The sequence below is a fragment of the Podarcis erhardii genome (genome assembly GCF_964252035.2).
Source record: "Podarcis erhardii genome assembly, chromosome: 10".
In the NCBI taxonomy this organism is placed as follows: Eukaryota; Metazoa; Chordata; class Lepidosauria; order Squamata; family Lacertidae; genus Podarcis; species Podarcis erhardii.
In genome coordinates, this window is record NC_138500.1 from 24,528,370 (window position 1) to 24,542,912 (window position 14,543).

The window sequence follows — 14,543 nt, forward strand, 5'->3', positions numbered from 1 at the left end:
CAAATATTCCCCTCCCCCCCCAACTGCCATCCTTTCAGACAAACCTTCCTCTGAGATGTGCTGGGATTGACAAGCCCCCCGCTCCAACAGGTAGCTTCTGACCAAGATTGCTCATTGGTGAGGAAAAAGCATGCTTCCTAAGGTTTATGGCTGCCATTGTTACATACAGTGCTTTTTTCTAAAAAAAATATTTAGGGGTGCTCTCATTTTGACTCAAGAAAATCACAATTTTGTAGCTCAAATTGGGGAAAATAAATACAGTAAATGGACAAAAGTACAAAGATTCACAAAATGTGTACCCCTGCGTCCCCCCAGAAAAAAGCACTGGTTACAGACCTTACAATGGAAGGTTCTGGAAGTGTGACCTCATTTCTCTGTTACAGATAGGTAGCCGTGTTGGTCTGCCATAGTCAAAACAAAACAAATTCCTTCCAGTAGCACCTTAAAGACCAACTAAGTCAGTTCTTGGTATGAGCTTTCGTGTGCATGCACACTTCTTCTACTCATTTCTCTGGGAAGTGGTGCTTCTGTGTGTGGAGGGGGAGATGAGGAAAGAGGTGAATAGGTGGGAGAGGGAAAGGCTAAAACTGAGTGAGGGCAGTAAGTAGGGGGTCATACTGAGCTAAAAACAGGAAAATAAAAAGAAGAAAGGCAGATTAGGGTCAAATAAAGATGTGGAGGGGGGAAGGAATAGCATGGAGATGTAAAGAATGGCAAAGTGGGGAATAAAAGAGTGATAAGCAGGGCCACTGCCAGACTTTAATGGCCCTTTGGGCTGATACTGCCAAGGGCCCCTGCCTGGTGTCAACCTGGGTCACATCTTCTACATCATCCATTTCAAGCAGATGGATTTCCCAAAGAATCCTGAGAATGGAAGATTCCCCCTCACAGAGCTACAATTCCCAGCACCCTTAACAAACTGTAGTTCCAAAGATGATTTGAGGGAAGCCATGTGCTTTAAACATATGGCATAGATATGACCCTGCCCGCACACCCATCTGCTGCTGCTGCTGCTTCCACATCAGAGTCTGCTGCTGTTAAGTCGGTTACCTCAGCCCTCTTCTCCCTGCAAACATATTTGAAATTTTGAAATTTGAAATACTTTGTCACTTGTACAACTTGTATACAGTGAGATTACACGAGCATCCCCCACTCAGCTCTCTTTGTCTTTAATTCCCCTCTTTTACTGATGCACACCCACCAAACCTGAAAGTCAGTTGCCCTGGTGTTATCTTTTCATTCAGCAGCCTAACAGCCCACGGATAGAAGCTGTTCTTTACCCTGTTGGTGTGACTAATCATGCTTCTATATTTTCTGCCTGAGGGCAGGAGATCAAGAAATTGCCGGCCAGGGTGTGAATCATCCCTGAGAATTTTCCTCACTTTCCTGAGGCAACGTTCTTCCACTATTTCATCCAGCGGATTCACAGGACAGCCCATAATAATATTACCTGGTGGCGGCGACACTTATTATGGGAACTGAGCCAGTCCTCAGCTATGTGCTACAGTGGTTGGCCACCATGTTAAATTCCCCAAGAGGCAACGTCTGATGTTGGTCACTGCAATTTGGGGAATCTAATGTGGTGGGTGCCTATATCTGAAGGGAGTCTTCTTATGACTTGGCTCCCATAATAAATGCCAACAAGTAGCACACACATGGGGTGAGAGGAGATTCTGCACTGTAGAACTGATAGCAAGTGGGTGGGGATCCTGGTGGCAAGGTCAGAGCGGTTGGTCGTCGGCCCTTCAGGGCCCCCAGACCTTCAGGAAGGGCCTGACTATGCAGGTCCCTAATGCTGGCCCAGGTGATGAGGGGAAAGAATTGTGCAGGAAGGGAAAATATGCCTAGAGTAGAAGGGATAGAAATGCTGACAGAGAAACTGAGTGGAAAAGCAATGGAGGTTTACCAAAGTGTGAGCTGAAGGAAGTTTAAGGAATGAAAGAAGTTGAGGACAAAAAGAAAAATGAGCAAATTAGAGAGGAAGGAAATTTTGAAAACTTAGTGTACATCGGGGATTGCTGTCTGGCTCTTTTCTCTCGAGGAATTAAAAACAAACAAATCACAATCTGAAACCATTATTGAAGCTCTGCTGTTTTCATTATGTCCAGAGAGAGTGAGAGGGAATGGGTCAGGGAGTGTGTAAAAGCAGAAAATCATAAAGAATATCTATCAATCTATGTATCCGAATGCAAGAGAAGGCAGAAGTCCAACCTTACAAGCAGCAAGACGCATGGGGCAAGGAGAAAGCTGTTTACTGTCTTCTTTACCAATGCAAACCAGACATGGAGGGAAAACCATGTGCATGCTAAATACCCCTATTTCCCCTATTTATTTTTAAAAGAGGTAAAAGCAATGAGGTCTCAAACTTACGCAGAAAAGGGGTCCCTAGCTTTGAGCAGTTTTCTTGCCTGCTTCCCTTCCCTGGGTTTGTCCCCCTCTCCCTGGGCTATTTTTAATGGAAATAATAAACCTCCACACCCCTGCTTTATATATTAATGTGAAAAATATGTGTTTGACATACACCCATTTTTTTTAGGCACCAGTGACTTACTGGGTATATTGTATTTAGGCGCAGGAAGAATGCATTCAGACATGGAGAATATTGTGTTAGTTTTCCTGATTATAATGCTAGTGCTTCTGTCTCATTTTCCAATGTTCCTTTCAGACGGCACACCAAGCAGGCACACCAACTCCAGGGGTTGGAGCATCTTTGGCCCCCTCAGTATTTGTGCGCAGGGGGCCCTGGAAGCTGCACTGGTGTGCTCCCTGGAATGTAGCAAAGGAATGTACCAAAGCACCTCAGGCGGCCCTGCTGGGGTGGCCTCAGCCTTGTGGCAGCGACAACAAAAACAGGTATGGCGTTGGACGGTGGTTGGGTGGGGGATGGCAGGCCAAGTTGGGGGGGCAGTGTGCACATGACATCACACACTTGCAACCCCCCTCCCAATGCTGAGCACAAGACGGCGCCTTTGTATGGAACTATGCCTTCTTGACTAATATAGTGGCATGTTGAGCTAAATTTCATTCACAGCAGTGGGCATGGTACGACACCACAACAATGTCATTGGACAATATTGCTGCTCCCCCACACTTTCTGCACATGGATGTTTTTGTTCCCCCACAATTCCCCCATGGAAATTGCAGGAAAGAAGTGTATGCCAATATACTGCCCCAAATATCGTCATTTTACTCCTATGAGTTTCTGGGTTACGGTGGCTGCAAAGGTTTTCTTTTTCTTTTTCTGGAATCAGATAACATGGAAATGAGTTCTAAACACATGCTAGAATCCATTAGTTTTCTGGAAGTGGTTTTTACGACACGTGAAAGCTGAAATAAAATGCCAAAATTAACAGGAAGATTTCAAGAAATGGAATAAACTGCTGAATGAATGTAGTTTGTATTAACTACATATTGTTCCCTTGAACACAATCATGACCTCTTGCATGGACACACTTTTGCAGAGGTTCACTGCACACACAATGTGCAGATGTTGGGGGCTGAGGCTGGTGGGGCACACAATGTTGTTGATATAGACCAGCAGGCACAGTCCTATTCTGTCTCCATATATCAGTCCTAGACTGCTGAGGGCCCAATCACATATGATGCTAAATGGGTCATTAGGAAGCATCTTAATATTTTAATAATAATAATAATAATAATAATAATAATAATAATAATAATAGCAGCAGGTGCCAGCAACCTATGATTTTTATCAAGTCCACAGCACTTGGGAGAGGTTTAATCTTCCCCTCCTCAGTTGCAATTTGGACAAATATCCAGGTATGGGGAGAGGGCAGGACAGATAGCAACCTTGCACACATTTCCTGCCCAGTTTGGCTGCAAAACTGCCCTGCCTGGGAGTTTTCCTTGGTCTGGAGAGTGGTCATGAAGTACAGCGACTGAGTCGTGTGCTGCCCCCATCCTGTAAACCAGGGGTCAGCAACCTTTTTCTGCTGTGGGCCCCTCAGACCATGTGGTGGGCCGGACTATATTTTGGAAAAAAATATGAATGAATTCCTATGCCCCACAAATAACCCGGAGATGCATTTTAAATAAAAGGACACATTCTACTCATGTAAAAACATGCTGATTCCCAGACCATCCGTGGGCCTGAATGAGAAGGCGATTGGGCTGCATCTGGCTCACGGGCCTTAGGTTGCCTACCCCTGCCATAAACTGAGTATTGATCAGGTGAAGGTGGAACACCTGGATGGATGGTCCAGAGCAGTAGCTAGCCTGAGGACCTACAAGGAGACATGCACATGAATTGTGATTTTTCAGGAGACCAATGAGCAGGGGAGTCAACAAGCTGATCATGAGTCATAGAATCATAGAATCATAGAGTTGGAAGAGACCACAAGGGCCATCGAGTCCAACCCCCTGCCAAGCAGGAAACACCATCAGAGCACTCCTGACATATGGTTGTCAAGCCTCTGCTTAAAGACCTCCAAAGAAGGAGACTCCACCACACTCCTTGGCAGCAAATTCCACTGTCGAACAGCTCTTACTGTCAGGAAGTTCTTCCTAATGTTTAGGTGGAATCTTCTTTCTTGTAGTTTGGAACCATTGCTCCGTGTCCGCTTCTCTGGAGCAGCAGAAAACAACCTTTCTCCCTCCTCTATGTGACATCCTTTTATATATTTGAACATGGCTATCATATCACCCCTTAACCTCCTCTTCTCCAGGCTAAACATGCCTGGAGTCAGCTTGTTTGTGAACACAGCACACACACTACTGTGGATAGGACTGAGATTTTATCACTGTGGTTCCTGTACTAGGCTTCCCTGGTGATGCAGTGAGGAAGAATATCCCAAGGTAATCCTCTAGGCCTGTCTCTGAAACCATTAACACCTGGCATTGAGATATAAACTTTCAAAGCATGCTAGAATCCAATCCGATTTCATTTTGCTTAATTATAATTTCCTAATGCCATGGGAGGAAGCTTGTCCCGGATGCTTAAGAACATCAGTGCTTGTGGCCATGCCATGATTATGCTGACGACAACTGTGTAAACCTCCCTAGTTAACCTGGAAGTGGTCCAAATTGGCTGTGGTCACAGAAAATAATATATCGTCTCAGAGCTGTGTGAGAACAGCTCCCCAGAGCTTATAGCCAGGTCAGTTTGACTTGGGCTACAGACCAGACTGCTAAAAGCATACTTATTACAGGGACAAAGTCTTATAAACCCCACCCAAATGACAGAAATGGAGGGGTGGCGGGAAGCAAGGTTGCTAAAAATAATCCTACATTTTATAGAAATCTCCTCTTACAGACTGAATAGTTACTGTTTAACGTTTATTCTGTATATCCAGTATGCAGGCTGTAAGAAGCTGTAAGAAGCTAAAACAGTGCCACCGATGCTAAACAGTAGGCTTTTGGGAATACCAAAGTTTGGCAAAAGTAAATTTTTGCCCCCCTGAGCCTAATGAGACCTGAGCATGCTTGATGATCCTGGATTGTTGACTGACTTGGGGCCAGGTAGTGGTGGCGAAATGGAGCACTGTGTAGGAGGGCATGGCTGGCTGACTGGCTGGTTGGAACAGAAGCACTCAGCTTTGCAGCATCTTGTTGTAGATCCCACTTGTGTACACCAACAGCAGTCCTAATATTCCGGATGCTAGTCTTTGTATCTAAAATGGCACCGCCCACACAGATGACAGAGTTTGTTGGGATGCTGCTGGGAAGATAGGGGCAACAGGCAGTGCCCCAGCTGGCTCCAGCCACTGGCTGGCAGCCGGGCGATCACCGGTCTCCTTTGGAACAGCATCAGTCAGCGAAATGAGCCTCCGAAACGTTAAGAGAACTATGCATGCTTTATCAGCAAAGTGAATAAATCTTCTCACAACGGAAGAGGCAGACAGAGCCATGTGTAAGCATATGTACAGCATTTTTTCCAGCATAGTTCAGGAACAAAGGAAAACATGTCTGCTTCCCTTCGTCTCCAGCAAAACAGCAATACAAAAGCAATATACAAAACAGAAGTTCCCAGCAGACTGTGCTGGAAATGTAAACAGGCATGTGACACACAATAGTCATGCCCGTCCCTTTTAAGGTGGAACAGAACTATATCCTAACAGAGGTGTCACCAGGCTCAGAGGAACCCCAGGATTTACAGAAGTATACAAAATCTTAAGGAAAAAAACCCTAAGGGGAGACCTCTCCAATAGCCTAATGAAGATTGAGCATGCTCAGTGACCTCTGCTGATGCTGACAGTGCGGTGGGGATAAAATAGAAAACTGGGGGCGGGGGCAGGGTAACTGAAACCCTGAAGAGGAGTACTCCATATGGCATCATTTTGCTGCCCGTCTCACTTGCTTCTTCTGCCAGGAGATTGAGGCATGATGTCACCTACCCCAATACAGAAAGTCTATTGTTCTTCCATAGCCGTCTGCCTTTATGATTATAGTCAGAAGATCAGGCACCATGCTAAGATATTAGCACTGTAACTGTCATGCTGGAAGGGAACAACAGGAAGAGTAAAGCACTTGGGCCTCCTTCTGAATAGAAAGGCTCCCTAGTCCAAAAAGCTTTTGACTTCCACATAGACTGCAAACGCTATCATTACAATCAGTACCAATTGTTTCTGGCTCATTCTGCATCTGTGGAATGACAGCTGGTTGTTTCCCCCGCTCTACAAATCAGCATCAAAGTCATTTCGAGGACAGCTTGGCTTGAAACTTCTGCCCATGGAATTTAGCTTTCCTGCAAAATGAGAATGTCAGGAGAGAATTTCTTTGAACTGAATTCAAGTTAGACACCAATGCATGTCTAAGACTCAAGGTGCTGGGGAAACAAGACTGCAGCTTCTGCAGAGGATGATCAAGGCTCCTTAAGTGCTGGACCTTCTCACCCCTAAAACTGGCCCCATAATCTAGTTTTGTTGGGTGGGGGTAGCAGCTGCCATGCATTGTCAGAGGACTGCTCTTTGTGATTGTACAGAAGCTTCAGTTTGACACACAATGGGTGTCTGAATTATGGAAGGATGGCTTTATGGTTGCTTATGCATGGGTTTTAATTTCTTTATGTGATCTATGCCTACCCAGGAATAAGTTCCATTGAAGTCAATGGAGCCTACTTCTGAGCAGGCGTGCATAAGATAAGGTTTACCAGACGTCCCCGTTTCTTGGAGACAGTCCCCGGATTTACAAATCAGTCCCCTGACAAAATCCTATCATTCCTACTGAGGTTGAAAAGTGTCCCCGGATTCATTGAAAAAATCTGGTAACCTTAGCATATGATTGCACTGATCATTACTGGGTTGTGACTAATGGTAGCTTTGTACTAGTGGAAAGTGTACATCCTTGTGCAAGGTGTGGCAACCTGTTTCCGTTGAGCCAAAAGCTGGTCGTGAGGATAGGGGACTCTCAAAAACAGTGTAGGATGTGAAGGGCTTCTGTGGGTAGGGGAGGAGGAATGAAAATCACTGTTCTGTGAGTGGAAAACACTTTTCACTAAATCAGAGAGCCATGTTTCCTTATGAACAACCTTCTGGGGCCACATGCTAGGCTGGGAAAAGGAACGAAAGTGATTATTATCTTTATTACACTAATCTACATTCTAGTCACACAAAACTTAAAAGATTCACACACACACACACACACACACACACACACACACACCCTATCTGTGTACACACTTCTTCATCCAGGCAATCAAGACATATTCCAGGCACAAAGTGCTTCAGTGCCATGGTCCAGGGAGAGTCTGAGGGCCCCATGGAGAGTTTTGAAGGGCCACTTCTAGGCCCTGGAACTGAGGTTTTCCATCCCTGCAGTAACGCCAAGGCACTGTAGAATGTAACCTCCTGGTTTTAGGATTTAGGTAGAACAGCTCTAAGTATTTATCCATGCTTCCTCCCTCAAATAATTGGCTGAGATAAAAATGATGAAGTGGGATACAGATAACCTAGCTTTAGAATATGAAGAAATGTGTTTACAAAACTGCAGCTCCCTGGGCCAAAGCTGATGTGATGTTAAATGTATTATTGCATTAAAAATGTAAGTAGCCATGCATGTGTGTATGGGGGGGGGGAGAGAGAGGGAGAGAGATAGGATCATGACTGCAGTGCAGAGAGGGAAGAGATGTAAGTATTTTGACAGACAAAGAAATTTCATGGAGATGAATTTTTCAGTTGTTTTAAGCTAGAAGCTGGCACCTAGTCTCAAATTGTTGGCACTGAAGAGAATGCAATCTCTTTTTTTAAAAAAGTTGATAGACCGGATTGTGGAAACTATCTCTTTATTAGCTGCAGTTGGCAAAATTCTTGCATGGATTTTAGGAAACCGTCTCCCAACTATATCCAAGGCCACCGTTCCTGAATCCCAAAATGGTTTTCAACCTTCTAGGGGGAACAGTGGACATGATTTTCACTGCTTGACAGCTTCAAGAAAAATGCAGAGAGTAAAACCAATCCCTGTATATGGCATTTTATTGACCTGACTAAGGCCTTCGACACTATAAATCGTAATGCTCTGTGGACTTTCCTTCTGAAAATCAGCTGCCTGGATAAATTTGTGAACATTATTCTGTTCCTCCATGAGAATGTGGCAGAAACAATTGTGGATAACAATGGCTGTCAAAGTGAACCATTCACAGTGGGATCAGGTGTTAAACAGGGATGTATTATCGCTCCAACTCTAATATTTTCATTGATCCTACACATTGTCAATGTAAACTCCCCACTGGGGTAGAAATCATATATTGAACAGATGGAAAGCTCTTTAACTTAAGTAGACTGAAAGCAAAGAGTAAGGTTACCATAACTTATGTCATAGAGTTTCAATATGCTGATGACAACGTAGTGTGTGCTCACTTAGAGGATGACCTCCAAACCATCCTAAATATCTTCGCAGAAGCTTACGAAAAGCTTGGCCTATCTCTCGACATCCAAAAAACCAAAGTTGTACTACCAACCTTACTGTACACTTGTGAAACATGGACCACTTATAAACGCCATCTCCAACTCCTTGAAAGATTCCATCAACGGTGTCTCTGAAAATTTTTACATATCACTTGGGAAGACAGGCGAACTAATGTCAGTGTACTGGAAGAAGCAAAGATCACCAGTGTTGAAGCAATGGTTCTTCAACATCAACTTCGTTGGACTGGTCATGTTGTGTGGATGCCTGATTATTGTCTTCCAAAGCAACTACTCTATTCTGAACTTAAAAATGGAAAGTGTAATGCTGGTGGTCAACAAAAGAGGTTTAAAGACTCTCTTTCAAGGCAAATCTTTAAAAATGTAGTATAAACACCAACAATTGAGAAACATTGGCCTGCAATTGCTCCAGTTGGAGAACAGCCTTTACCAAAGGTGTCAGGGACTTTGAAGACACTCAAACGCAGGACGAAAGGGAGAAATAGGTTAAAAGGAAGACATGTTTGGTAAACCCTCACCATGATCAACTCCTGCCCGGAAACCTATGTCCCCACTGTGGAAGGACATGTGGATCTAGAATTGGCCTTCAAAGTCATCTGTGGACACACCATTAAGACTGTGCTCATGGAACACAATCTTACTCAGCTACAAGTGGTTGCCAAATAAGAAGACCAATGGCGGGTAACCGTTTTTGGTCTGAGGGCCCCTTTCAACTTTGGTCAGTCCTCCAGTGGCCACATTCTGGCACTGAGTGTGGCCACTCCAATAAGAATGGAAAGATCTGTCAATATCAGTTCACTCAGTTTCTCATTTTCCCAATCTTAAATTCCACATTTCTGCAGCAGTTTGCAGTTGAAAAGAAAAGAAAAGAAAAGAAAAGAAAAGAAAAGAAAAGAAAAGAAAAGAAAAGAAAAGAAAAGAAGAGAAGAGAAAAGAAAAACACTGTACTGTATTGTTAGTGAATTTTTTCCCTAATAAACACATTTGGGATGCAGTTTTGACTAATGCACACCTTTTTGCAAGCAGTTTCTCTTAATATACTGCGTGTTATTTTCACTAATATATTCATTTTTATGCACATGTTCCCAGTGGTGTAGCGTGGGTTGTCAGCAAGGCAAGTAATTTGCGCCCCCTAACCCGTGGATTTGCGCTCCCTAACCCTAACCCCCAGATGTTGCACCCGGTGCGGCCGGCCCCCCCTGCACCCCCCACACGACGCCACTGCATGTTCCCCTAACATATGTATTTTTTGTTAACATTGGTCATGTTTTTGTTTCGCTTTAAAGGAGGGGTGAAGAATCTTTTGTTTTTGTTTTTTGCCTCTGAAGGTTGCATTCCCTTGGGAGTAATATGTCAGATTCTGCATACCATCAGTTAGCAGGGCTGGAGCCACTCCATACCCTTTCTTACACAGCACTGATTTATTTACACAGGCATACAAGGATGCGCTCCATTCATTCTCACTCACACAGCCTCCAGCCTCCATTCATCTATCATCCATTCGTCCCACACTCTTTCTCTCTCTTTCTAAAGGGGGGAGGGGAGGAGAAAGAAAGAGTGTGGGTGGTGATAAGAGAGGGAGAGGGAGTACTGATTATCTTAATTTAAGATCACCAGCCAACACTCTCTCTGTGTTTTTTCTCACATGTGCAGAGCCTGAGTCTAAAGCAATTGCTTTATAGCCAAAGAAGTCAGAGATATCCTGGAGCAAGAAAGATGCTTAGCACAGTTATGTTTATTAACCATTATTCTTTATTAGACCTCACAGAGGTGTCAACTATACATACAAATACATTAGAAAGATACCCTCTTACAGTAATGTTTCACATTTTGGACTGGATCTCAAGAGGGAGCAAACAGTTCAGTACATTCTACCAACCTAAGGTTGCCATAGTCTTTATTTTATTATACAGTGTGACCAAGCCCTTTTTTTTTTTTACTGAATCAGTGGATATTTAGAAAAACAAACAATGAAAACCAGACAACTAGCTCTTGAGATCTTTTGGACCTATCATGATAAATGCATATAAAGAGCCTTTTAAGAAGCATGAATACACTATTGGTTTATGGATCAATGTTTACCAGGTTAGAAAGTTTGCACAGAGTGGGGGACATGGCTAAATGGTTCCGAGGTAAATGTGAAATAGTAAGATCAGTTTTTTCTTTTCGCAAGCACTAAAACCTTCATTACTTGGCATTCCTGTGTATCTGTGGAAAGCTTACCAGTGCTAAATGGGGAGAATAATGGGGTGAGTTCTACTGTTGAAGTAGTTGTTTGGGTGGGGTGGGGGGTTCTGCAACACACTGATGTTACATACACAGTATGAAATATTATTTACTTGTCATTAGGTCATGACAGTTTGCATTTTGAATGAGCACAGGGAAAATAAAAACTGCACAAATCCAAATATTTACAGCCCAATCTACAAAGCCTTGTGCTGGTGCACTGCCCATCTATCTCAGTATGACATATGCCGCCAAAGTGTTTCAAGGATTATGGACTTTTTTTGGTGTGTGGGAGGAGCTGACACGGTGAGCAAACAATGTCCCTCATCATGGTTTTTGCTTATATGCTTGCCATCAATAGCCTTCAGTAGTGAATTTATAGGAATTCAAGTGCTCACATACAACCATGCTTGTATAATCTAAACCCTGAGGTTGCACATACTTTTTCTTAAGATGTAAGTGGGCCAGTTCATGTTCTGATGTTGACCATACTCTTAATTTAAGGTAAGTGGGCCAGCTCATATTTTTGTTTGGAAGAATGGCATTGTGGAAAACAAATGAATATTAATCTCAACATTTAGCACTTGGGCAGCTAAGTAACTAAAAACACATATAAGCTAGATGGCTAATTATGACATTCTAGCTTTGCAGAGGGTCACTTATCCAGATATTAGTCAGTCCTTGATCCTGTTGTCTTATAGATTAGATTATGCTGGACACGTACAGAAAAATATCAGCTGGAGGCATACTGGAAATTTGCATTTAGTTTTGTTGTTAGCTGTGCCTCTAGGGATGTACGGTACTTATAATAAGCATGTGGTACTTCAAAGTCTCCCAGAACTATTGTTTTTTTAAAGCAGCATATGTCCTTTCCCACTAAGGAATCTTGTTTTTGGCTCGCAAAACCTATTCAGAAAAAAACATGCTGTAACACACCAGCTGGTTGCTTCAGTTGCTTCGTTACTCTCCTTGGGTCACAATTGATTTCCATCATTGGAATTGGTTAGAAATGCATCAGAGTCACTCTGTCATACCTCACAGTAAAAGTTGTTCTCATTTACTGTATAGTGTAAGGAAGCTTGCCCTTGTGTAAGTTTGATGCAGGCAAGTTCCTTGCTTAAGGCTCCAGTCCTCAATGGGGCTTGTGCCGGCGGAGCGCTTTGGGGATTGGGCTGCAAGTGGAAATAAACCTAAATTACAAAACAGTTTTGGTAGACTGCTTACAACAGGCATTTAAGCTAATGGATCGATTACAAGAAAGTAGCAACAACAATTAAGGCGTGCAAAACCATGTACATGCATGGAGCCTCCCCCCTCCCCAGCACACAACCTTGGCTAGCAAAGACATGTTCAAAGTGCTCTATCCCCATAAATTTCATTCTGCAATAGCTAAGTGCTGTTCATAAATTAAGGGCAATGGAGTACTGCATTTTCTCCTTTGAAGTAACAAAAGAAAGGTCTCATTAGGCAGGATTTGGACATAGGCTGCGGCCCACAGGCCAATGAAATAGGACCACCATTGCCATTTTGGGCACATGAAGTTCTGCAAGCTCAACTAAGGCTTTCTTTGCCACTGCTGATGTTGGGAGCATCCAACTAAACACCTGTGTTAGGTTACATCTTGGCCATCAGCAGCTCCATTCCTTTCCATAAATTGAGGAAATGGTCTGCATATGTAGTATGGATTCCCACTGATGTGCACAGAACATTTGTAGCCATGAAGGAGAATAGGGGCCACTTCTGCACATGTGAGGCTCCAGGTTGTGTGAGTCCAGTACCTTCAGTGAAATATGTATGAATGTACTCAAAACTGGGGCATCCATATCTATCTACAGTCATCGTGCTATGTGTATTGCCACATTAAGCAATGAAATAATTCATCAGTGCTATTGAGTACCAATAACAATCCCTATTGATGTAAATGAGGCAGGGCAATTCAACCAACACTAAAGTTTTCTGGTTTAATGCTGTTGTAGCTTAGTTTGAAGGATTATGTAATTTAAAAAGAGAGAGAGATAAAGCAAATAATAAATTAAAAAAATGAATGAATGAATGAAAAACATGGGTACCATATAGTTATACTTCTTAAGAGTCCAGGATTGGCTGTGGCTCCTTGTCATGTACCCTGGTCATATACCCTTTAGAAAACCTAAGTCTGCTTCTTTTAATGTGGGAAAATGCTACTTTATATTGAAAGTCAACACTTTCAAGGGTCATTGTTTCCTTCCCATAATGAAAGTAGGATGACTCCTCATGCCAAGCGTATGTTGCCAATTTCCTCATGCAAGTTGTACATAACCTACAGCCTTACTTTTAAGGTTACTTAGCAGCAAAATCACCCCATTTAGTATCCATTATAAAATAAACAGGCTTTCTTAGCAAAGCAAGACATTATTCAGGAGCAGCCAAAAAAATAATAATAATAAAAATAATAAAAAAAAGAAGAAGAAGAAGAAGAAGAAAAGAAAAGAAAAGAAAAGAAAAGAAAAATAAAAATAAAAGAAATTTAATGATTTTCAGCAAGAAGTCCATCAACCAACATTTCACACATCAATTCAGTCAGTCTTTCTTTAATGTCCCCCCCCCCTTTTATAATGTTTTTGATTATGCATTAGATAGTCTGTGCATCCTTGGACTTATGTTTATTGGTGGCCAATTATCAGTAGATCTATTTGGTAGATCTACTCCATTGGTATCTGTGAAATTTAAACATAGAGGTAGGGTGTTAACCCCAATATTATGTGCAGTTGTAGCAGCAAATAAGCAAGTTAGAAGTAGACCTGTGAAACATCTGGGCCCATGTTATTATCTGGTATTAGGATCTAAATTGGGAAATCATGGCAACGCTATAGAGTAGTGAGCAATACTATGCCAGAAAAGAGAGACCACAAGAATAAACAGTGGGTTGGATCCAGGCAAAGTTAGTCATGCTATGGTCCTGTTTTAAAAGTTAATCATGACGAATATTCCACATTGATTTCAACGGGATCTAATTATGACTTCACACCGAATTGACAGGGAGACATTTTGAAAAAGGTTGCTGTATGCAAATCATGGTGGCCACTTGCACAATTTCCCAAAGTCAATTGCATGGGTAACCAGATGTATGAACAGGAGGTAGAGGTAGAGGTGTAACTGTGGTCTAACGGGGCTGCAACTAACAAGCAGCACAAGGTAAATTTTCCTTATTGTCTGAAACAGGATGTCCCTCCAGCCAAGGTCCCTTTCCAAATAGTCCAGGTTTGTTGTTGTTGAAGTAAACACAGGATTAACAGTAGTCCCATTCTCCATTATGACCTCGTTTTCTGTGTAATTGGAGTGGGGTTGCCTAGCAAAAACATATTGAAAGAGACATGTATTCCACTGCTGGAGAGCAGGAGTGCACAGCTGGTGTGCGTGAGACAAAGTAAACCTAGAGAGAGAGTTTTCAAAAATGGT

The 14,543-nt window shown here is 42.7% G+C and overlaps 1 protein-coding gene and 1 long non-coding RNA gene across 3 annotated transcripts in view; one reads left to right on the forward strand and one right to left on the reverse strand.

Annotated features, from left to right (window-relative positions):
• The first annotated feature begins 40 nt into the window (after nucleotides 1-40).
• LOC309351389 overlaps nucleotides 41-14,543 on the forward strand; it is an 84,147-nt gene continuing 69,644 nt past the window's right edge. The window contains exons 1-2 of the long non-coding RNA XR_014160815.1: nucleotides 41-117; nucleotides 2,666-2,853. This is a non-coding gene — a long non-coding RNA (uncharacterized lncRNA). The remainder of the gene's footprint in view (nucleotides 118-2,665; nucleotides 2,854-14,543) is intronic.
• IGF1 (insulin like growth factor 1) overlaps nucleotides 11,954-14,543 on the reverse strand; it is a 63,020-nt gene continuing 60,430 nt past the window's right edge. For both annotated transcript variants that reach the window (XM_081879015.1, XM_081879013.1), the window contains exon 5: nucleotides 11,954-12,277. In XM_081879015.1, the coding sequence (XP_081735141.1) occupies nucleotides 12,238-12,277 (40 nt within the window). In that variant the 3' untranslated portion in view covers nucleotides 11,954-12,237. The remainder of the gene's footprint in view (nucleotides 12,278-14,543) is intronic.